At 43.6% G+C, this 26232-nt stretch overlaps 1 protein-coding gene across 1 annotated transcript in view; it reads left to right on the plus strand.

Moving 5' to 3' along the window:
• The window catches only part of igsf9bb (immunoglobulin superfamily, member 9Bb), a 191915-nt gene that overhangs the window by 39135 nt on the left and 126548 nt on the right, over positions 1-26232 (plus strand). Inside the window, exons 2-3 of the mRNA XM_079508357.1 lie at positions 14907-15098; positions 24263-24409. Coding sequence (XP_079364483.1) covers positions 14907-15098; positions 24263-24409 — 339 coding nt within the window. The remainder of the gene's footprint in view (positions 1-14906; positions 15099-24262; positions 24410-26232) is intronic.

Consider the following 26232-nt stretch of genomic DNA (forward strand, 5'->3'; position numbering starts at 1 on the left):
GTCCATTTGGTTCAATTTTACACTCAAGAGTTGAATAATTGTAAAACAGCTGCATTACTTGTTAATTTAAGTGTACACAATTAGAGAACTTAGAAAACATGTTATTTTGATCAACATGGCCTCAAATGCAGAATCCATAATGGACCTTGATATGAAAAATCTTGAAAACCACTGATTTAAGGTATATTTAGAATGGATACAAAATATGCGATTAATTTGCGATTAATCGGCGATTAACTATGGGCAATCATGCGATTAATCGCGATTAAATATTTTAATCGACTGACAGGCCTTGTCATTATATAGATATGTTCTAGTTACGTTCTTAGTTTACGCATGTTTCTTGATAAATGCATTTCATATAATGTGATGTATTCCCATACTTGTGTTCTTGCCTAATGTAAATCGCTCTGGATTAAGAGCGTCTGCTAAATGCCTAAATTGTAAATTGTATTACAAATGGTCACACATATTCATAATTTGCTTGGCACATACTGCAGCTCTGATAATCTAGAATGTTTAGGCTTAGGCGATACAAACATGTCAGCTCTGGAGTATCTGATCTGTCTGATTACCAGAAACAGAAAACCAGCCCCATTTCCGGCAGAAAATGTTACTCTGGGTAATCATAGCTATATTCTTTTTTTCATATGAGATATGGTCATTCTGGATGGAATCCAATGCATGGATCCTCCCAGGCCATAGCCTACACGCAGTGGTTTCCAAACTGTGGTGCGTGCACCCCTTGTGGTGTGCGAGCGCCTTCTAGGGGGTGCGCGACATGAAAATGCTATGGTTTTATTTTAAATATATGAACATATTATGCCAATATATGGCAAGTAATGCAGAATATAGCCTATGCTGCATATATATATACACCATATTCAGGTTCATATATAGGAAATATATATCTCTATATAGCTTATAAGTATAAGGAGCCTATCTCCTGTTTCTGTAGCGTGAGGCAGCTTGATGTACAAGTACACCCCCTGGACATGACGCTAGTATGTCGCAGGCACTTATACCCCCAATCCAACCCTTGATGCTGAGTGTCAAGCAGGGAGGCACTGGGTCCCATTTTTAGAGTCTTTGGTATGACCCGGCCGGGGATTGAACCCCAACCTCCCAGTCTCAGGGCGGACACTCTAACCACAAGGCCACTGAGCTACTATATAGCTTATGCAACTTATATTTCCATGTGGGGGTTGGGAGGTAACGGGGGGTGCACGGCCATAACGTTTTGGGAACCGCTGGCCTACAGTATATCATATAAGTTAGAGAGTTTCACATATTTCTGAACTTGAGGGCCTGCTGATCCACCGTCAACCAACTGACCCCAATTCCAGCCAGTTATACGAAACTGACCAGGGGGTAAGAGGCTCACAGTCCAGGTCTTTGTCCTCTTCAAAGACACTTGGGCAATTTTTAAGGTCTTTTTAACTTCTTTAAGTGGAAGCTGCATGGCAACAGGCTCAAACGTTGTATCCCCATATCTAATCTATAAGTGAGGCTGAAGGCAGGCCCATCGGTCTGTCTGTCTGTCTGTCTGTCTGTCTGTCTGTCTGTCTGTCTGTCTGTCTGCCTGCCTGCCTGCCTGCCTGCCTGCCTGCCTGCCTGCCTGCCTGCCTGCCTGCCTGCCTGCCTGCCTGTCTGTCTGTCTGTCTACTTGGGCCTCGACAGTATTTCGATGACTCACAAGAGCTCGCAAACCTCGACTTCTTTCATAGACTTTACTGCAGCGCTTTGGCTGTGCCTGCTGCTCTAACTTAAAATGTCAATTGTGACACATAATGTGTCAACATAATTATTATGGGGGCCACTGTCATTTGGACACGAGGCATTAAGGAGTCTAACGACCGGCATCCTTTAGTTCATAATAACCTTTCCCCCATTGCCCTGTGCCTTTTCCGCCAACCGTCAAATGGATGGAGAAAGGGCTGTGCTCCATGGATGGAGAAAGGGCTGTGCTCCACTGAGCACTCCTTTTCTCTTGTCTTGTTTCTGCATATGCCTGATGAAAAATGCTTCTATACCAGCACAACTTCTTACTAAAACATTGCCCCTTTGTACTCTCATTGAATTTAAAAATACTTGAGGTGAAAGCAAGGTTTTACATTGTCAAATATCTGGGGTATTGTAAAGTGACCTAAATATTCCTGCAAGTTACCTAAAAACGGTGAAATGTGAAATGCAGCCCCAACACATGTGTTACTGCACATAGTGTGCTGTAACTTAAAGGACCACTTCACCCATTTTCAACCTATCTTCATATAATGGACATAATAATGCAGATTGGTTAATGCACATAACGCACATAATAAAATGTCTGTGTATAAGAGGTCTGTGGACACTTCAGAAACCAGTGACATCATCGTTAGGCAGTTAAAGAAAAGTTTTTAAACATTTTATTTCAAATCTTATTAACGCGAGAACTTTCCAGGTGATGATGTCACTGGTAGGCATGTTTCTGAACTTTCAACAGCCCTCCTCTGAGACACAGAGTATAGACAAAATTGGTACCATAATATTATAATGAGCAACCTTGCGTGCGTGCGCGCACGCGTGCGTGCGTCATATACCTACATACATGTATGGCGCTCAGTTTTCACAGACATTTTGTACTCAAAGGGCCACAAAGGAAATATGTTTTCTTTTTAGTTATCCTTTTGTAACCGCATGTCAATAAAACATCATCAATCACCAACCTCAACCGGTTGGGTTGAGGTTTCCCACGCACTCCCTATATGTAAAATATGGTCAGTGCAGGAGGAATGCATCTCTGCATGCACCGAGGAGGAAGGCTTCTCACCTTTGAATTCCAAACGACGAGGGATGTTCTTTAGAGGATGTGTGAGCAGCAGATCTAGGTCAAATCTAGCCACCCCTTCTGTGTGCATCATTAGTTCCTCCAGCCACTATGATGAGAGTGATGTGAGAGTGGCAAGATTGGACTGTGTAGTTTTTAGGGATGTTGTTGATGGTCGTCCCTTGAAGCTGATGAACACGGCCGAGCGATGCAATGACTGTAGCTCCAGCACACAGACAAGTTATGTGGAACTTGTTACTATGTCAATTTCCCAACCCATTAACCTGAATAGCCTCAAACACAAAAAAGAAATGAAAATAAAATTCACAATTAATTTTCAATCACTGCCCTTTCCAAATGGATTCACTCCTCTTGGCTGCTAGGGATAATTGCACTGTAGGGCACAATGAATATAATTATCCTGATTCTCCACATTTCGCTTTTATTGATCTAAAATATTCAGTATTTTCCTTTGATCTCAAGCAGGGGAAGAGAAGCTCTTTAGCAGGTATTTTCTTGGTGAGAAAGAGTGTGTATGGTGGTGGGGGGGGGGGGGGGGGTGGGGGGGGGTTTTGGTGTCCAATTATGCTCCAGGATTCTAAGTGAAGAGGTTCTTTCATTCATCAAACAGAACGGTTTAATGGTTTGCCCCCCCCCAACCCCCCCCCCCCCCCCCCCCCCCCCCCCCCCCCACCCCCCCGTGACATCAAGTCTATGTACTTTTTATGTTTGTCTTATTCATGCCCCCCGTGACGTCGTATGGCAGCTACAGTATACTGTAAAGGCCTATTCATAGTCTGGATGAGGTGGTGGTGAGGTGACCACCGCTACGGTGGTGAGGTGACCACCGCTCCGGTGGTGAGGTGACCACCGCTCTGGTGGTGAGGTGACCACCGCTACGGTGGTGAGGTGACCACCGCTCCGGTGGTGAGGTGACCACCGCTCCGGTGGTGAGGTGACGCAGGCGTTGTTGCCTGGATCAACGACAGGTCTCCTCCAGGTCTGGATCAACGACAGGTCTCCTCCAGGTCTGGATCAACGACAGGTCTCCTCCAGGTCTGGATCAACGACAGGTCTCCTCCAGGTCTGGATCAACGACAGGTCTCCTCCAGGTCTGGATCAACGACAGGTCTCCTCCAGGTCGGGATCAACGACAGGTCTCCTCCAGGTCTGGATCAACGACAGGTCTCCTCCAGGTCTGGATCAACGACAGGTCTCCTCCAGGTCTGGATCAACGACAGGTCTCCTCCAGGTCTGGATCAACGACAGGTCTCCTCCAGGTCTGGATCAACGACAGGTCTCCTCCAGGTCGGGATCAACGACAGGTCTCCTCCAGGTCTGGATCAACAACAGGTCTCCTCCAGGTCTGCTCAAGATGAGCGCAACAACGCAAGCGTAAAAGAAACAAAAACAGAATCCAGGTCTATAGTGAGTCGCGGGCGTGTGCACGTAACGAGCACGTGCGCAACAAATTCACGGGAACCACGCTCACATAAATACGCTTGCGTTGTCACACCCCAGTGCTCCGCGCAAAAACGCAGGGCTCATTGAAAATGAACTATAGGCGCGTTATATATCGCTTCACGTTTGAAAGGCCCTTAACCATTTTCCTGCAGATGTAAAACTTAGCGTAAGGCTCACTCCTACACGTACGTTACTGTGTCAATCATGCTCCACATGTTACCAGTCAACGTACTGTAAGTAGGCCTATACAGTAACTATAGTATATACTGTACATGCAGTGATGATACCTTGTGATGGTGCTTTTCCCCGGGGTCTTTCATTGTAAATGAGCTGAATCCTTAACCCGTTCTGGGCGGGAACCCTCTTTGGCGTTTTAAAGCATCACGTTATGCTTCAGCTGTTGAAAAAATAGCAGATCTACAAGCTCGTAGCGCGGCACCGAGTGACGCGCTATGAACTTGTAGGTCTGCTATTTTTGAAAAAACGTGAAAATGTGTCGCAAATCTTTGAATATATATTCTTTCAGAGTGATTTTTAACAAAAATATTTGCTTCTGCATGGGGGGGGGGGGGGGGGTCCCTGGAACTACATATTTTGAGATGGGGGGTCCGTGCCCCAATAGAGATCATTCTGGGGGTCCTTGACATGAAAAAGGTTGAGCACCACTGACATAGAAACATAGGTTTTTCAGAAATGTTTTAGTATTTAGAAGCCTTTTTTGAATCGACCTCAGTCCAAAATAGGTTAAGGGGAAGAGGGGGAGCAGTCCACCTCTCCCTTCTCTCCGTCTCTCTCCTCCTCATCAGTATAAACAGTGAAGTCATACCTTCCAAGGAGGCCTGTTATTGTGCGTTCTGCGGTGATGTCACCGGCAGCCAATCAACACAGTGCTGAGGTAATGTGTGTGTGGTGGTGGTGGTGGTGGGGGGAGGGGAGGAGGGGGGGGAGGGCTTCACTCGTGGGAAAAGAACTCCTGCTCAGCCCCCGTCGTTATTATCTGGTGCTGGCAGCAGCAGCAAGCATGAGAGAGCACACACACACACACACACACACACACACACACACACACACACACTGTATGTCACACATCACCAATCCACATGCTTCCTCTGGTATGACACGTCTTACGGATGGATGCAAGAAGCCCCTTGTGTGTGTGTGTGTGTGTGTGTGTGTGTGTGTGTGTGTGTGTGTGTGTGTGTGTGTGTGTGTGTGTGTGTGTGTGTGTGTGTGTGTGTGTGTGTGTGTGTGTGTGTGTGTGTGTGTGTGTGTGTGTGTGTGTGTGTGTGTGTGTGTGTGTGTGTGTGTGTGTGTGTGTGTGCAAGAAGCCCCTCTTGCTCCGTACGCATCGATCCAAACACGCGTATGTCATATTGTTGCTGTAAGAGTGCTGTACAAGATTATTACTGCAAGATGGCTATAATGGGGAAGGCTGACATTGTGATATTTGTGTAGTATTCTTGTGATATGTACGACTTAGTGCAGGATTTTTACATATTTTCACCAGGTATACCATAATATGTTGATCTGCATATAAGTATCTAATGTTCAGTATAGATCGATTTGGAAAGGAATGGAGAACGAAGGATTAGAGCGATTTTTAGAAGGTGAAATAAAAATAAGGCAGTTGTTCAATTCTCCCAACATGACACCTCTGGGAACGTACTGTAGGATGTGTGCAAGACCAGTTTCCAAGATGTCATTATCCCATTTTGACCTGAGATCAGATTCTATAAATGTCTTCTACATCCTGACAGTTTTCTGAAAAAGCTATGTTTCTATGTCAGTCGTTCTTCGATTTTTCAAAAATAGCAGACCTACAAGCTCGTAGCGCGCCACTCGGTGGCGCGCTATGAGCTTGTAGATCTGCTATTTTTCAATAGCTAAAGTATAACATAATGCTTAGTTAAAACACCAAAAGGGGTTCCCATACAGAATGGGTTAACCACTTAGTGGTGAGTAAGTGAGTAGCGAAAATAGCTGATCTACAGTCTCACGCCATGATGTGTTGTGACTCTTGTGGAGCTTGTAGATTGCTTATTATCTACATTGTTTTTGTCCATTTGTGAACCATTTCCCCCCAAAATAGGAGGACCAGGTTTAACCATCACTGCCATCAGTGGTTAAATCATTGCTATTTTTTTAGATGGACTGCTCTGTTTTTCTACCAGATTATATTATGAAAAATCACACCCGTGTGAAATGAGGGGCGCTCTTGTCATCGTACATACATTTATGTTAGCGGACCTTTGACATCTCTACATAATAAGGTACATAAGGTGGTCCCTTATTGGCCAAGCTGCTCGCTCCCACCAACATGTGATTGGTTAGCCGATTTGCTTGTTTACATATGACGTAAGTTTTCCCTTCATGGTCAATGGCGTTTGATGTTTAATTTACGTCATATTTAGCGGAATTATCATCTCTTATCATCATACATCATCACGCATCATCTCATACTGGCCAATCAGAATGCCTGTTGCCTGTGATTGGTTTGCTGATTTGCTCGTTTAGACATGATGACGTAAGTTTTCCCTTCAATGTCAACCGCGTTTAATGTTTTGCTGTTTAATTTCATATTTCATATTTAGCGGAATTCTGATGCCATTTCATCGTTTCATCGTTCATTTCAGTTCATCGTCAATGGCAAAACTTGACACGTTTTTTCATGTCATATGAAAGCAGGGAATCATAGCTTCAAATTGACATTGGTTGTTCAGTTTGACCCACCAGTTTTGGAGATATGGCTTATAGAGTAATGTCTTGCAGAAAACAGCGAGTTGAGAAAACAAGCTTGAAAGGTTCACTTCTGTAGTCTCTAACATTACACCTAGCTACACGTTTAAGCATTTATTTCATATGTACATGTCGATTTCAGCTCAGACACTTATTTCAGACATGCTCTAGTATGTGAAGAGTCTGCCTGTGCTCATAAAAAAAAAAAAGTTTTTCTCCTCTGGTAAAAAGCTGTAATTTGTCAAATCTGGTCACATATTGTGTAGCCCTACTAACTAACAAACTGATCCTGAGTCTGTACTGCACCACTTATAACACTTAACAGTGTTAGAGATATACTCCTCTGCAAAGAAACATGCCTCATATTTGTCTCTTTCCATTCAGTGGGACATTGATGATGACATACATCTTATTCTAAAATAACCATACACTGACACCACGCTAGACAGGAACGCCCAAAAACGTCACATCCGGTTTTAGCCTGGGGTAAGAATTTTCTATGGCTGCCAATGCAACTTGGTCCAATCCTTAATCACATACGGACAAACATCTATGCCGATGCTATCTAACTTGCGGAGGTAGCGTGCCTTGTCCACGGGCAACAGATCTTTCAACGTATGGCATTGCAAATACGTTTGATAATCGCTACTCTGCTCAATATTGTTTTTAAAATGCCGCAAATTGCATTGCAGTGAACGAGCGCAAATCACAACTTCCCCCGGGGGTGGGCCGAGTCACAGTTTGAGGCGCTGATTACGCGCCGTGGTGTCAGTGTATAGTCTGTTGGCTGCTGGCTTTTTCCATTATCAGCAACTGTAAAATCAAAATGACTGGCGAAGCTTGTCTCGGTCTCATATTAAAGCTCATGTAAGTTGAATAATTTAGGTTTGCGCAACACTTAGCAGCTGCTTTTGAATAGAAACTTATAATGCCATAATTTGTTATGCTATATGATTGAAGTTGGACAAATTGCAATTCTTTGCAAGCTCAACATTTGGATTTCTAGATAACTCGGCACAAAGAGTTTGGAAGCGTAACTTTGGTCCATTATTTCTACACTTTAATAATACCAATATTGGTATTGTTATTTTATATCATTTATATAATTAGATTAGTCACCTTTAAAATGAGGTACAGCTTTATAAGGACCAGGTGTTCGTGGAATGAGCAACACTGCTAAACGTGTGGGTTGCCAAAATGGCAAATGGTTGGTGTTCAACCCTTGCCAACCCATTTTGGGACGGGAACCCCTTTTGGTGTTAGCATTATGTTATGCTTTAGCTTTTGAAAAATAACAGATCTACAAGCTCATGAGCTTGTAGGTCTGCTATTTTTGAAAACTCGAAGAACCACTGACATAGAAACATATCTTTTTCAGAAAACTGTCAGGATGTAGAAGACATTTTTAGAATCTGATCTCAGGTCAAAATGGGTTAAAAGCTGCAACTCGTTGTGAAGGTGACTAATCAACGATTAAAATGATTTAAAATACAATACCAATTGGTATTATTAAAGTGAAGAAATAATGGACCAAAGTTACGTTTACGAACTTTTTGTTACTGCTCGCAGATCTCTTGTGAAAGAAAAGAAATATAGCTCAACAATGAGCAATACAATAATGCACTTCCACTTTTGCAGTAGTGAACATAATCTCAGGCTACAAACATAGGTTACACACTATGTTCATGATATGTACACTATTGTGCACATATTTTTTGATTTGATTTGATTATCTTTATTTTGAACCTTCAGGTAAAACAGTAAAATAAAATAATAATAAAAAGAACCACAATGCATGTATATTTCTTTTTTGAATGAAATAAGAAAATTATGACAATGTGATCATTGATCTTCCACCTGAAGTTCAAAAAGGAGTAGGAAGAAGTAAAGACTTATTTACTTCTACCCCCTTCTTAAATATTCACCATCTCTATAAGTAATTACAATAATCATATAATCCAAGTGTTACTGCATCCATATACTCAATATACATATACTATATATACACCTAGATACATACATATATACATGCATATATGAGAGCAAGAATTAAGCAACAAATTAAATAAGCAGGTAATACGGTATAGCATTGATTCTTATTGCGTACTGTATGCATTGAAATAATGAGCAGGCCTGCAGGATGCATAAGCGATACACTATAGGGGAAACAATGAATAGCTTTATTTCTTAAGAGCCAAAGAATGTCTCGCTTTCATCCTCCTGTTTTATCTCTCAGCTGACTCGAAGCCAAGTGGTGCGAATAATCTGCCCATAGATCAGTTGAGCCCTTGGAATTAAAGCATAGTGGACGCTGTACTTACAGTAGGCTATTATGCCTAATTGGTAAATATTTGGCAGATCATTTAAATGTGATCGGTCGGTCTGTTCTGTTGGTCTGCCGAGTGTGCCTGTGCATATTTCTTGTGCACACTGCAGATACAGATACGGGCCTAAATTCCCAAATATTCTTCAAATCGATATCAATGACAACTAAAGCGCTATTCAGACGTGGTCGACTACTAGACGTCTGGTAATTTAGAAATGATTTGGGGACGTCTGGGTTTTTTCGGGCGCATTTCGCACGGGATTAACGACATCTGTGTTTTACCTGAAATCATCTATTATTATTTATCCTCTAGCTTCGTATTGCCTCAGAACAGAGAGGACCATCCATTTGTACACTCTCTGAGTTAGCGTTTATATTAACCCATTTTGAACGAGACCATATTCTAAAAATGTCTTCTACATCCTGACAGTTTTCTGAAAAAGCTATGTTTCTATGTCAGTTGTTCTTCGATTTAAAAAAAATAGCAGACCTACAAACACGTAGCGCGCCACTCGGTGGGGCGCTACGAGTTTGTAGATCTGCTATTTTTCAATAGCTAAAGCATAACATAATGCACCAAACACCAAAAGGGGTTCCCGCCCAAAATGGGTTAACAGTAAGCCTATTTTTTTAATATTAAAGTATTTATTCACTCTGATTGTCATTTTAATTGAGAGTCCAATGTTACATGCCACTGCACGAGCCAATTAAACAATGATAATGTACCCGAGGAAGAGCCAATTAAACAATGATAATGTACCCGAGGAAGAGCCAATTAAACAATGATAATGTACCCGAGGAAGAGCCAATTAAACAATGATAATGTACCGAGGAAGAGCCAATTAAACAATGATAATGTACCCGAGGAAGAGCCAATTAAACAATGATAATGTACCTGAGGAAGAGCCAATTAAACAATGATAATGTACCCGAGGAAGAGCCAATTAAACAATGATAATGTACCCGAGGAAGAGCCAATTAAACAATGATAATGTACCCGAGGAAGAGCCAATTAAACAATGATGATGTACCCGAGGAAGAGCCAATTAAACAATGATAATGTACCCGAGGAAGAGCCAATTAAACAATGATAATGTACCGAGGAAGAGCCAATTAAACAATGATAATGTACCGAGGAAGAGCCAATTAAACAATGATAATGTACCCGAGGAAGTTGGAGACTCCCGATCGAGTCCCAGAACGACAGCATAGGCTATGGGATGAAGTCCAGTTGCATATTATAATAGCATATCTACAAGATATATATATATATATAAAAAATCACACCTGTGTGAAGTGAGGGGCGCTATATATATTAAATGTTGCTATGATTAGGTGATGTAATGGCGATGTAAAAGAAACGGTGACAAAACAAACATTAACCCATTTAGACCTGGGAACGATTCTACAAATGTCTGAAAGAATATATTCAAACATTTGGGACACATTTTCGTGATTTTTCAAAAATAGCAGATCTACAAGCTCGTAGCGCGTCACTCGGTGGCACGCTATGAGCTTGTAGATCTGCTATTTTTCAATAGCTAAATTATAACAATGTTTAAAACACCTTTGGCATTTAATGTCAAGATGACGTACAAGATGACGTACATTTTCCCTTCATTGTCAATGGCGTTTTTAAAACAAACATTGAACTAAAAACAAACATTAAACCTGTATATAGGAGGGGCTAGCGCCCCTCAGAAACAAGTGTGCACCCTTGTTCGTGACGATGACAAAATAATGGAGCAGAGCGGCGACTGTTCCGTGCGTTCTTTACCGACTGCTATTGCTAGTAAGAAACTATGTGTTATGGACTGACTTCCAAGTCGAGTAACTCCAAAATAAAATAATAATCATGTGTTTTATTTTTAAATCCCACTGCCAGCCCCAAGAAGTTAGCCGAGCTATACTTATAGAGCACCGAAGTCTGACGTCAATATCGGTAGAGGGCGCTAAGTCCACGGGTTCATGCACTTTTTATTTGCATTGTAATCCCCATATGGGGGATCTTATATCGCCTCATATAAGAACTGTGATTGAAAAATAAGCAAATCACCCACGGCCGTTTCACTCGTATGGATATGAAGAATCACCTGACTGAGAAAACGCTAATGTCTATGTAATCTATGTAAAGCGCCGCTATATAAATGCACCATTTACCATTTATTTATAATCAGACCTTGAACATTACAGGGAGAAAGTTTGCATGACAGAATGACTAGACAGAATGTCACAAACGCAAAACACTTTAATGGTCCAACAGCAGCGTTCCCAGAGTGGGCAGCTCGCCGTCTCTGTCATTATTAAAAACAAACAACCAAATTACAGGCATGGTTGATTCGCCCTGCAGGATTAAGCCACTTTGGGCGGGAACCCCTTTTGGTGTTTCAAGCATTATGTTATACTTTAGCTATTGAAAAATAGCAGATCTACAAGCTCGTAGCGCGGCACCCGGTGCCGCGCTACGAGCTTGTAGATCTGCTATTTTTTTTTTGAAAAATCGTGAAAATGTGGTGCAAATCTTTGGATATATATTCTTTCAGAGCGAACGTTTTTAACTCAAATCTTTGCTTCTGGGGGGAGGTCCCTGGAACAACATATTTTCAGATGGTCAGCGGCCAAATACAGACAATTCTGGGGGTCCTTGACATGAAATAGTTTGAGAACCACTGATATAGAAACATGAGGTTTTTCAGAAAACTGTCATGATTTAGAAGACATTTGTAGAATCGCCATTTAGACCTCAGGTCTAAATGGATTAAGTCACTTTTTGTGAATGAATGATCACAGAACAATCGTCCCTCCGCAGCGTGGACCAAAGCTATAGCCAATCAGGCACCAGCTGTCCATTTGGTTTATGGACTACATAACGACTACAAGACGTGCGTGCGTGCGTGCGTGCGTGCGTGCGTGCGTGCGTGCGTGCGTGTCACATGGCAGCCACGTCTATGGACTTTCAATGACGTTCGTACAAAACCCAGCACCACTAGTCGTGACGTCATATGGCGGCCAAGTCTATGGACCTTTAATGTTTGTTTAGAGTACGATTTTGTTTGTTTGAAGAAGTTCTCAAATGTTTTGACTGCAGATTGTGTTACACCAGGTCACACAGGTCACAGGTCAGAGGTCACACCAGGGTCCTGCTGCACTTGACCTTGTACAACGTGCCCCTCTTTCTTTTGGCTAATGAGAGGTGAAGCACGGCAGTATGGTCCCTCCATCATCTCTTCTCAGAATAAAACCCAGTGAAGCCCCTAGTTTCCCTACAGGCCACACAGAGAGGTGAGCAGTGAATACCTCTGGCTGTATTAGCTGCATCGACTGGTAAAATGCTAGCGCTGGGCTTCTGGACATAAAGGCAAAGCTACACTGTAGCTAACCTGGGATCGATGTGCTGTTCCAGCAGCTATACCAGCATTGGCACATTGTTTCACCCTTAACCCATTTAGGCCTGGCGTCAAAATAAAAAAAACGTTCGCTCTGAAAGAATATATATTCAAAGATTTGTGCCGCATTTTTACGACTTCAAAAATAGCAGACGTACAAGTTCGGTGGCACGCTATGAGCTTGTAGATCTGCTATTTTTCAATAGTTTACACATATACACACAGGATTGTTTCATAAAAACATTTATAAACTGCTTTTGTCTAGCCACGTTCATTGCATTGTCTCAGGGTGTTCAATGACGTATCATTGTTACTGTTACTGTCTCTAAACTCGTTGGCTTTGCCTCCAGTGTGTTTGTGTTTGACAGACTGTTCTACCCTGTGTGTGTGTGAAGATACAGTAAGATGCCTGTACTGCATTTGTATGTCGTCAGTCATCACACATAAGTATCAATACTGTACATACAGTAACATATCAGTATCAGATACGGCAGCTGACCAATCTAGAGCCAAATCCCCCATACGTTATCCCAGGGGGACGACCGTACCGTTTGTTCACCAGGGAAGTTCCTCGATGGTTACTGACTGTCAACGAGGAACTGCTCGGGGGTACGAAACGGCACTCCTACTGGGATTTCCTGACAGTGTGGGCAGGGAGTTGGCTGAGAACAGGGTACGGCGGATGCTGCCAGCGAGCTTCACGTCGATGGTGAGCAGCCATTCTGTGAACTGTTGAAGACTGCCGTTAATTAATGAAATGCTGATCAAAATGCATTGCATCTGTACTTCCTTCCTTATATACTCTGAACTTACTTCCAAAACCCCTTACCATAGACATGTAGACGCCCTTTCCGGCTCTGGAGCGTATCGTATGTGCTCAAGGGGCAAAACATTCCCGAGATTCCTTGCGAAGCCCCGCGGAAGCATGAGCGCATGTTCGGGTCTATAAGTCCCGGCAAAGACGCACTGTGATTGGCCAGTAATCACTTGAGTGGCAGCGTGACGTAGCGTGCCTTCCACACTTCCTGGCGTACTTCCTCCCCCAGTGTAAATCCTTCCGCCCCTCCTTCAACACACATCGCTCCAACGAACGGCAGCGGCCAATGAGGCATCTAATTTTTAACTCAATTCGCGCCAGCATTAATTAATCCCTCGATAGCGTATTGCCAAGGTTTTATTGCGCGTAACACTTACTTTGAAGAGCCAAATAATCACCCGTAACCAAATGTTACAATGACAAACTGCTGTGTGTGGATGTTGCCCGGATGTTGTTGTGTCGGTCGGTGGTTGTAAAAGCCGACCGCGAGTGTCGGCCCGCCTGCTACAGCCCGTTGAAAACCCTTGTATTCACCAGAAACGGTCCTTTCTGAGATACAGAGCTGTGAATGGTGGGCTTAGACTGGAAGTGGATGCGCGCGCATGTTCAAAATGGCCGCGGCCAGTGTCCCACTCTGTGTTTTTTTTTTTTTTTAAGATATTTTTTTGCGGCTTACGCCTTTTATTGGTTTTTGAAGGGACAGACAGTAGGCTGACAGGAAACGGGAGAGAGATGGGGGAAGACATGCAGTAAAGGCCGTGTCGGGCTCGGGAGTCGAACCCGCGGCACACTGCGACTGGATTACCAGTCGGGTGCCCAGACGGTTACGCCACCGCCTGGGCCCACTCTGTGTTGATGCGGGTAGCAACATCAGCTAACGATATGATCGGATCAAAAAATTGATTAAAGAATACAAGCGCTCAAACCCGAGAATCTCAGGTTTGGCGGGCTAGGGCAAGGGTTCTCAACCCGTGGGTCGCGACCCCTCGGGGGTCGCCAAATTATTTTGGGGAGTCCCCAAAAAAAATAAAAAATAATAATAATTATGCAACTGAATGGCTGGAAAATGGAAATGAAGAGTTTACATATAGTACACATAGTACATGCATACACCTTCCCTAATGATTATATCTGGTTTCAGTATTTATTTATGGTGTATTGTCTCTATTATTAAGGTTATTGTAGCAGTCAATTTATATTGGGGGTCGGGAGGGGGGCGGGGCGGGGGTCCCGAGATGTTGCCAAAGCATTTTCGGGGGTCCCCTGCCAAAAACGTTGAGAACCCCTGGGCTAGGGTACTAATTTAAACCTTCGTGTTCCTTGTTTCTGGTGGACTCCGTGTTAATATCCATGCCCCCTTTAACCCCACAGGTGCCCACGGAGTGCGAGAGGAGCCCCAGTTCGTGACGGCACGCGCTGGAGAAAACATCATCCTGGGATGCGACGTGTCCCACCCCCTGAACGGGCAGCCCTACGTGGTGGAGTGGTTCAAGTATGGAATGCCCATCCCCTTCTTCATCAACTTCCGCTTCTACCCTCCTCATGTGGACCCGGAATATGCCGGTAAGGGTGCCTCTTTTTAACCCATTCTGGGTTCTACTTTAGCTATTGAAAAATAGCAGACCTACAAGCTCATAGCCCGCGCTATGAGCTTGTAGGTCTGCTATTTTTGAAAAATCGTGAAAATGTGGCGCAGATCTTTGAATATATATTCTTTCAGAGCGAACGTTTTTTAACTCATATCTTTGCTTCTGAGGGGGTTCCTGGAACAGCATATTTTCAGCTGGGGGTCGGTGGCCAATTACATATAATTTTTGGGGTCCTTGACATGAAATATTGAGCACTACTCCTATAGAAACATAGGTATTTCAGAAAACTGTCAGGATTTAGAAGACATTTTTCTAAATTTTTACGTCAGGCCTAAATGGGTTAAATATTAGGATTTTGTGTTAATTACAATTAACACAAAATGGCTACTGTATATCCGCTCAGCTACTGTATCTGAACACTCAGTTCAGGTACTAACAGCCACAACAGAAATACATACAGTATACTATATGAGCTCGGCATATACGATCAATTCAAGAAGTAAAACGACTGGATCACAAATAACGCAGTTCAGTATCACACATTATTATTATTATTTACCTCTTTACTGTATCAAATCAAATCAAACTTTATTTATAAAGCACGTTTTAAAACAACCAAGGTTGACCAAAGTGCTGTACAGATCAGTGGAAAAAACATAGACAGGCAAGAGAACACAGAATGTAAACGAGAAAACACAATCAGAAATGTTGACAAAAACTGTAGACCTAGACCGATTCTAAAACCTAATCTAAGGTTTTCTGAAAACCTTCAAATTCATATTCAAAAAAGGAAAAAATCATCATGTTGCTATGAGACAGAAGTATGTGACACAGAGGGTGTGCTCTTGTGCGTGCGTGCGTGTGCACGCTTGTGCGTGCGTGCATGCATGCGTGCGCTTGTGCGTGCGTGCATGCATGCGTGCGCTTGTGTGTGCGTGCATGCGTGCGCTTGTGTGTGTGTGCGTATAGTGCATGCGTTTATCCTGTTTGTTAGTGAGCTTGCACATTGGTTATTTTCACTATTTTTGAAATTCAAGAGATGTATTCATGATGTATTTTGGTATGTTTTGGTTCCCGTGCGGAGACACAATCTGGAGCTGAGAGAGTGTGGGAGCCTTGAATCCCACACTGGCATCATGAATCTCCAGTTAGAATCTCAGTGATGGAGGTTTGAAATGGAATTATATCCGAAGCCTCTCACATTAAATTCACTCTATTTGGAAAAAGCCAAAGACCTCTTGTGTAAGTGGATAGCGTTAATCACATCATTAACGCTATTAAAGTCGTTAATTTATTCCATTCACGGGCCAAGCCGTAAATGTACAATCCAGGGCTGGTGGGAAAGAAATCTTCCTAAAGGGAATATTGCAAGAGTGCAATTTTCGTTGGAAAAGTTTGATGGACCAGAGAGAGAAACAACTATACAGGATCATGGTTAGCCTTTCTTGATGTACACTCTCCGCCATGCCTCACTCAGTTCCACACAACAAAATGGAAAACGTACCCTCTTAACCCATTCTGACCTGAGATCAGATTCTAAAAATGTCTTCTATGTACATCCTGACAGTTTTCTGAAAAGGCTATGTTTCTATGTCAGTCGTTCTTCGATTTTTTCAAAAATAGCAGACCTACAAGTTCATAGCGCGCCACTCGGTGGCGCGCTATGAGCTTGTAGATCTGCTATTTTTCAATAGCTAAAGCATAACGTAATGCTAACACCAAAAGGGGTTAAAACAGTCACTCCCTTCCCACAAAATCAAAAAAAAAAAAAAGCTAAAATATATAAGCACTTTTAGATGTCAGAGCGGAATAGATTTGAAAGAATGAGTTGTGCATGCGTTGCTTTTTGCCATTCAGACCCGCCCTCCACTTAGACCCTCATACAATGAACATTTGACAGTTCTAGCTCTTTGCAATCATCAGCCATTTATTCCCTACTGTACCCCCACCCTAATCCCAGACAAGGCGCTTTGTTTCAGTCAGTATCACCGGAATTTATCAAGCTGTAGGCCGACTACATACAGCAGCAAATTGATACTGATAACGGCATCCTGAAATGAGTTGTGGGGTCAAGGTCAAATGTTGCCATTTACTCCATTCCAGCTCCATAAAGGCTTGCATTGTGTCCGCTATAGATTTGGTTGATGCCTGGGCTTGATTTGTCAAGCCCTGACAGTAGAGTTACTCTTCCTGTGATGCTTGCATTGCCAGATGGACATGAATGTTGTCCGTCCATCCATCTTCAACCGCTTATCCGTAGTCGGGTCGTGGGGGCAACAACTCCACCAGGGAGCTCCAGACTTCCCTCTCCAGTCCAGAGCAACATTAGTGACTTCCTCCTGGAGGATCCCGAGGCGTTCCAAGGCCAGTGAGTCGATGTGTTTCCTCCAACTTCCCCGGGGTCTCCTCCCATGTGGGACGTGCCTCGATGACCTCCCTATAGGGAGACGCCCGAGAGGCATCCTAACCAGATGCCCGAACCACTTCAGATGGCTCCTTTCCAGGCGAAGAAGCATGAATGTTGTGGAATGTTTTTTTTTTTTCATTTATTTTTGTTATTATTTCATATTTAAAAATAGTGAAATTAGTAGATCTACAATCTTATTTATTATTCAATTCACAATATATTGGTGGTATAGTGTTGGTCCCGGGGGAGATACCTTTTTTTTGGTCTTGAGCTGAAAAAGTACATGGGAACGGAACCCCTGCCATAAAGGCTTACTGTACACTGTGTCCACTTTTAGATTTGGTTGATGTCTGGGCTTGATTTGTCAAGCAGCTTTTATACTTGACTGTAGTTGGACATGCCAGGCACACTTACTGTATGTATGGGAGGAAGAGACTAGATGTAAGTGAGATAAGAAGCGAGTAAATAAGAAAAAAAACTAGAAAGAGGCTGAGTAGGACCATGGTTGCCAAGCACGGAGACAGACAGTCAGAACGATTGAAGATGAATGTCCAGAAACCCAGACAGACTAAAAACATTCTGTCGGGATCAGGCACAGCATCCACTGTCAGGCTAAGCTTCTCCTGTCTTCATCTGCTGCTCCAAAAGAAGGGTGGCATTTTAACACTACTTGCAGACGTTCCCGAAAGCTAATAAATCTGCTTTGCCCTTCTTCTGTCAAAGTTTCGAGGAACTGTAGAACATTTTGTTTTCTGATCTATATCTAGCCTTTTCTAGTAGTAAAAATGGAATAATGGCGTAGACAGTGACACAAAGATAAATACATTTCCACTATAGGTCACACTGCAAAATGACCCTTAAAGGGCACGGTGGCACAGTCGGTAGTGCTGTCGCCTCACAGCTAGAAGGTCCTGGGTTCGATTCCCGCTCTCATCAGTGTCCATTAGGCATGCCGCGGTTTACCGAATTTCGGTAATACCGCGACAGGAACAGCCACGGTGTTGATACCGTGAGATTTCCGAGCTTACGGTATTTCAATACAGCGTTGGTGGGCGGCGCATGCTGCACACATGCAGTGCAACTCCAATCCCAGACTAAGGCAAAACATTTATTTTCACCACACAGCTGCAGTAGATTGAAAAGTTGCTTCCTACCTTTGAGTTAGTGTTGCTGAAAGACACCCAGATCCAATTGTATATTCCATATTTCCACATGTACTGAACTAAAAGTGTGAACTGTCAAGTGTCAACACAGAGGCACGCAGTTGTGAGCATGCGCAGATTGCACTACAGCGTGCATGGTACAAAACGGCCATTAGGGGGAGCCATAGTACAGTGAAATACAGTGGGGAATAGCTATTGATTCATTGATTGAATACTTTATTGGCAGAAATGTAATCAGTATAGGGTACAGTCAAACACATGTCCAAAGGGATCACTGAAAAAAGTCACATGACAAATAACAAAATTAAAATTATCATAAAAGGTTGGGGAACAAAGAAGGGCTTATAAGGAGGTGGGGGTAGTCACTAGACATAGGTGGGGGGGGGGGGGGGGGGGCAATCTTTTTTTTTTTTTTTTTTTTAAATATAAATACCGTGGAATACCGAGGTATAGGTTTTCAATACCGGCACCGTACCGTACTGTAAAATCTCATACCGTGGCATGCCTAGTGTCCATACCCGAGTTGGGGTTGGCGAAAGGAACGTTTCTGTGTGGAGTTTGCATGTTCTCCCCGTGTCCCCTAGGGTAGGTGTACCCTCACAAAAAACTACCTCCCCCTGGCCAGCCGGGGTGCCTGATGGAGGGGAAAGGAACTGGTCGGAATAACGTGTTCCTTCCACACGCTACGTCCGGCCGGGGAAACTCCCCCCTGTCAGGTGAAAAGAAGCAGCTTCGACTCATCATGCATAGAAGGAAGCATGAGGTCAGTCCGCTGCCCTCCCCAGGTTGGCAGAGGATGTGTAGCGCCCATGATTACGTTAGATTATTGACACTGGGTTAAAAAATGGGTTGCAAAGATCGTGGGATAAAAAATGAAATAAATAAAAGTGTAATGGAAGTCACCGGCGGAAACCATGCAAGGCACCAACCAGCACATCAGGAGCAATTAGGGGTTCAGTGTCTTGCTCAAGGACACTTCGACACTAACTCTGGGGGAGCCCGGGTTCGAACTGGCGACCTTGCGGTTACCATCCGGAAACTCTACCCCTGAGCCACCGCCGTGGGCTGTGGGCTGTGGGCTGTACTGGTGCAACCAAAGGCACAGCAACTCAATTTGAACACAATGCTGTGGTGAAGTGTGGGTTGATATGAAAGAAGTCCTTTGTAATTGCATCGCACACCAGCTAGCTGATTTACAAGCTCTACTACACTCTGTGAACTTGTGAACTGTTTTTATTATGCGCCCATGTGTGAACACTGGAATCTGAGCTCTCTGTTATGGGAACCAAGGTCACTAGCACCATCCTTTCTAATAACAAGTAAGACGCGCAAACGCGGAAAGCGAACGCAGCTCGTAAATTGCAATAACATTAGAATAAATTACGTAGTTTTTTAAGGTTTTTTTGAAGTTCTCCTTTTTTTTTAAATGTTTTTTTAAGTTATGTTTTAGTGTGTGTGTGTGTGTGTGTGTGTGTGTGTGTGTGTGTGTGTGTGTGTGTGTGTGTGTGTGTGTGTTTTGTGTGTGTGATACAGCTGCGCCCTCTGGTGGCGGGCGGGTGGTGTTACAGCGTGACACACACAGACACAGACATGTTCTGCTAGGTCTCATAGTTAGTGCTCACTGCGTTCGCAAACACTGCGTTCGCAATAATAATTCTAATAATAATGGAGGTGAATAGAGAGGAAGGGGTGGGGCTGAAACCTTTGCCCAAGTATGGAGTCACACGTCACAGATACCAACTTTTTTTATTTCTATTTTGTTTTTGTTTTTTTAATGATCAGGGTCAAATGTTGGGTCACAGACCGCATGGATCGCAGCTTGGCTACATATCCTTTTCTATTGAGCTATGGCTGCTCATGTGTTGCAAGTATAAGAAGATCTTCAGCATCCAGTGACAACACTCACGTTATTTGTTCCAGTTGTTGCTGTTGCTAGTCATGGCTGCCAGTTCCCATCTGATGTCGTGTGTAAGGTCAGACTGCTCCAGACCGTACTGAATAACTGCTAGCTTACATAATGTCTTTAGCCTAGGACTGAAGTCTAATATTCCATTCGCTGGAATACCTCCTTTTAATCCTCCAAAGAGGATGATACCGTCTCCCATCATGCAACAGCACATCCAAGACGCCAGAAACGGTCCTTTCCCCTTGGGCTCAACCTTCGTCCAGGAGAAGCTATCTGGACTGAATTTCCACAGGTCATTGAGGTACTGGTAATTGTTCCAGCCACCAACTATGTACAGCTCTCCATTGTAGGCAAAGGCTGAATGAGCACAACGTCCTTCTGGAAGAATCTGTGCAGAAGGTATGTCCAGCCAATGGTTGGTCTCTGTGTCAAACACTCAGTGCTAGGCTGTGACGTCATGTGAGTCAATAGATTATCACCAGACACAATCACCAAATCAACAAATCTAAGAGATTGTGTCCTCAAAATGTGAGGATGAAATTCAAGGACGGAACGCGTCTGCTCGTATTGCGTGCTCTGATTGGCTGGAAGGTGTGTCATTCTGCGCTGTGATTGGCCTGAAGCTGTGTCATTCTATGCTGGGATTGGCTGGAAGCTGTGTCATTCCATGCTGCGATTGGCTGGAAGCTGTGTCATTCCATGCTGCGATTGGCTGGAAGCTGTGTCATTCCATGCTGCGATTGGCTGGAAGCTGTGTCATTCCATGCTGCGATTGGCTGGAAGCTGTGTCATTCCATGCTGCGATTGGCTGGAAGGTGATAGAAAGGCAGTGCTACCGTAACAGGTGCACTGATCAGTTGTGAGGCGTTCGGGCTCACACCCACATACCGGCAATCACGCATGTTACGTGTATTATTAAACAATCGTTTTCAGGGTTCAAGTATCCAAAAAATATATATATATATATGTTAATGACGTTTAGAAGATTTAGAACACTCTCCTGGGGGTCTTTATGTGTGTAATATGTGGTTTTAGATATTTTAGATTTTAGCAGTGAGCCCAGTGTCTCTGATGTCATGGGAACTGGGCTCACTTCCTTCCTGGACTACAGTTCCCATAATGCTTTGGTGCACTACTCTATATGGGGGGAGGGCTGGGGGAGGGGAGGGCTGGGAGGGGAAACAACACATTCCTATCAATGAACAAACGAGACATGGATGTTGCTTCCACTTCAAACTAATGACATTATCAGCCATGATTGATGAACGGAAAAATGTAAGGACTCTAACAGATCCCTAAAACGAAAGAAAGCAGCAAATGAAAAAAAAAAGAACACTCATCTTTTAGTTTCTCTAATAACATCCTAAAACATGAACCTTGGTTGAGAAAAACTAAAGTTGTCCTTATTAAAGCCATACCAAAAATTAGGCGGGAATATATATATATATGTTGTGGAAAGGATTGGGGGGAAAGGAGAGTGTTAGGATTACCAGGAGATTGTCAGGCTTTGATAATGCTGACGTTTTGATCCCATGTTCACTCTCCCCCAAAGCCCTTTGTTTAGCCTATAGTCCATATTGCTAGACACCATCTGTTATGACGCGGTTGGCAGGTTGCCTGAAGCAGCATCATCAATACTGCTCTGTTGGGGCGTTTGATCTGTACTTTGAATCACCAAGTCAAAGTCATGTCTGCTTTGATGGGGTTGACAGATTTGACAGACACTGTGTGTGTGTGTGTGTGTGTGTGCAACCATAGTTGGTACATCGTTCATCAGTGGTAGTATACAGTGTTGTTTTTGGCAGCAAATTTTGATTTTAGTTTTAGTCATAGTCTCTTCAATAGTTTTCATTTAGTTTCAGTCACATTTTAGTCACCTGGAATGTTTTAGTGTTAATCTACAGTTTTTTTTAGTCAAACAAAATGTGTTTAGGCGGGCCTTGATGCCGTCGACTGTTTTTTTCACTTGCTGAAAATAGCAGATCTACAAGCCCACAACGCGTCGCAACACGACGCGTTGTGAGCTTGTAGATCTGCTATTTTCAGCATGCAACCAAGTGTAAAATGACTTGTACTGGATCTCTTGTCCACTAGTCCCTTCCTAACATTTGTTGACGAAATCGTCAGTATATTTAGTCTTAGTTTTAGTCATCATAGCTTGGTTTTCATGTAGTTTCCATTTAGTTTTCGTCACTGGAAAAAGGTAGTCGACGAAAATGTTTCGTCTTAGTTTTGGTCGACGAAAACAACGCTGGTATAGTAAGTACACAGCACGATACAGTACAGCATGCAATGCATAATACTGTATACCTGCCGTTTCAAACTAAAGGGTTCTGTGATACAAATTCTTCTTTAACCCATTTAGGCCTGACGTTGAAATTTAAAAAATATTTTCTAAATTTTCTAAAACAGTTTTCTGAAATACCTCATGTTTCTGTATCAGTGGTGCTCAATATTTTATGTCAAGGACCCCAAAATGTATGTAATTGGCCGCCGACCCCCATCTGAAAATATGTTGTTCCAGGGACCCCCCCAGAAGCAAAGATTTGAGTTAAAAACGTTCTGAAAGAATATGGATTTGTGCCACATTTTCACGATTAAAAAAAAATAGCAGATCTACAAGCTCATAGCGCGGCACTCGGTGACACACTATGAACTTGTATAGATCTGCTATTTTTCAATAACTAAAGTATAACATAATGCGTAAAACACCAAAAGGGGTTCCTGCCCTGAACCCCAGTCCTGTCTCATTCACCGTTTCTCAACATCGCCTCCATATGTTATGGGTCTCCTCAAGAATGCTCACCATGGGGTGGTGGTTCCATTTCTTGCACCGTCTCTGAGGTGGACTGTGTGTGTAGTTTAGAAATGTGCCTGTACGGTAGTACGGATGACATCATTCTGTGGTCACTTCAAACAAGGTTTCAAACAACGATGGCTTCTATTTCAGCATCATAACTTTCCAGGAAGCGAAAGGCCGTACGTAGTTGGAGTGCATTCTCTCTGGCAGTGTCATCATCATCAGACGACACTCGCTGTCCCTCCGTAGTACCCATAACCATGTCACCTAATGAACTCACATTTGCACTTCCATTTGCAGAGTTAAAATAATAGCACTGAGGATGTTACTGTCTACTGTGTGGCCTGACTTGAACCACCAACCAATTACTCATAAGCACTGTTGTATTAACCATTGACCGATTCACTGTTTAAACTTAACCCATTTTGGGGTGGGAACCCCTTTTGGTGTTAGCATTATGTTATGCTTTAGCTATTGAAAAATAGCAGATCTACAAGCTCATAGCGCGCCACCGAGTGGCGCGCTACGAGCTTGTAGGTCTGCTATTTTTGAAAAATCGAAGAACGACTGACATAGAAACATAGCTTTTTCAGAAAACTGTCAGGATGTAGAAGACATTTTAATCTGATCTCAGGTCAAAATGGGTTAAATAATCTATCAGTAATATCACTCTGTTCACTGTGGTACAGTTGCAACTCCATTTTACAAGTATAGATGGTTAATATGACTTTCTCTCTTCTCCTCTCTCCTATGTCTTCTTCATTACCACCCTCTTTCTTCCCCTTGCCACTCGTCTTCTGGATTAAATCCACCCGTCCCTCATGCCTCCCTCGCTTCCCACTTTCTTTTCCCTCCACGCCAGGTCGGGCCAGTCTGCACGGCAAGTCGTCCCTGCGGATAGAGAAGTTGCGTTCAGACGACCAGGGCTGGTACGAGTGCAAGGTGCTCATGTTGGAACAGCAGTACAACACCTTCCACAATGGCAGCTGGGTGCACCTCACCGTCAATGGTGAGTCCATGACACGTAATTTTCAAATGGCCCGAAATGTATATGGTATAAACCAAGCCCCCAGTGCAGCTCTCCAACGTTGAAGCACTGGGCCCGTAGTGGTAAGAGGTGGGACTGCAGGCGGACCCGTGGAGGTATGACTAGGAAACCCCGTGCAGCTGGGCTTTAACGTTGAGCGCCCGTTTGCACTTCCGCATTTTGCAAAATGTAGAAGGTTCTTCCGGGTGCTTCAAAACGCCACTGAGCAACATCCACTGAAATTAATAACAGGGGGCCGGGCTATCGCTCCGGTTCAGTCTCTATCCTTTAATACTCTATATATGGGCTGAAGTGGTTAATGTATGTTTTGTAACAATATTCAAAATCTATATCTGTAGGAGCCTAACTGAAGTTTTCAAATAAATGTAGTGGAGTAAAAAGTACAGTATTTGGATCCGAGGTGTAGTGGAGTAGAAGTAAAAGTATTGGAAATAGTAAGAAAGTAAAGTACCTCAAAATTACCTCAAAATTGTACGTAGTACAGTAGGCTCAATGACCCGTAGGGGTACACTTACATTACGTAGTACAGTAGGCTCAATGACCCCTAGGGGTACACTTACATTACGTAGTACAGTAGGCTCAATGACCCGTAGGGGTACACTTACATTACGTAGTACAGTAGGCTCAATGACCCGTAGGGGTACACTTACATTACGTAGTACAGTAGGCTCAATGACCCGTAGGGGTACACTTACATTACGTAGTACAGTAGGCTCAACGACCCCTAGGGGTACACTTACATTACGTAGTACAGTAGGCTCAATGACCCGTAGGGGTACACTTACATTACGTAGTACAGTAGGCTCATTGACCCGTAGGGGTACACTTACATTACGTAGTACAGTAGGCTCAATGACCCGTAGGGGTACACTTACATTACGTAGTACAGTAGGCTCAATGACCCGTAGGGGTACACTTACATTACGTAGTACAGTAGGCTCAATGACCCGTAGGGGTACACTTACATTACGTAGTACGGTAGGCTCAATGACCCGTAGGGGTACACTTACATTACGTAGTACAGTAGGCTCAATGACCCGTAGGGGTACACTTACATTACGTAGTACAGTAGGCTCAACGACCCGTAGGGGTACACTTACATTTGTACACTCAAAGTTACACATGGATAAATTAATACTGAGGATCATGTTTGCTGAGTAATGGTGACGTATCCTAAAAAGGAAACGTATCGTAAAAGTAGTGCACACTCGCGCGCACACACACACACACACACACACACACACACACACACACACACACACACACACACACACACACACACACACACACACACACACACACACACACACACACACACACACACACACACACGCGCGCAAATGAACACTTGCTTACTTTCACACGGGCACAAACAATGACAGGAGCTGTAACTCTCCCAGAAGCAAGATATACGCACTGAGCCCAGTGCATTACCCTCTCACTCACTCAGGACTAGCTCAAGCATTCACGCGGTCAGTTAATCAGACGCGCACGCACGCACGCACGTCCACACGTCCACACGCAGACGCACGCACGCACGCACACAGACACACAGACATGCATACATTGACACTGGTTGCCATGGTAACAGACACACCAGGCACTGTCACACGCCCCTGTGGTCACAGCACATTAGCTCAGTTTCATCTGTGCTGTTTGACTTCCCGTCCCCTCTCGTCCCCTCTCTCTCTCTCTCTCTCTCTCTCTGTCTCTCTGTGTCTCTCTCCGGAGAAACACGAAGTGTTTAAAGCCCCAGGCCCTGTCCTTTTCTCTGTCTCCACTCA

This window comes from Electrona antarctica (assembly GCF_951216825.1).
Source record: "Electrona antarctica genome assembly, chromosome: 8".
NCBI lineage: Eukaryota > Metazoa > Chordata > Actinopteri > Myctophiformes > Myctophidae > Electrona > Electrona antarctica.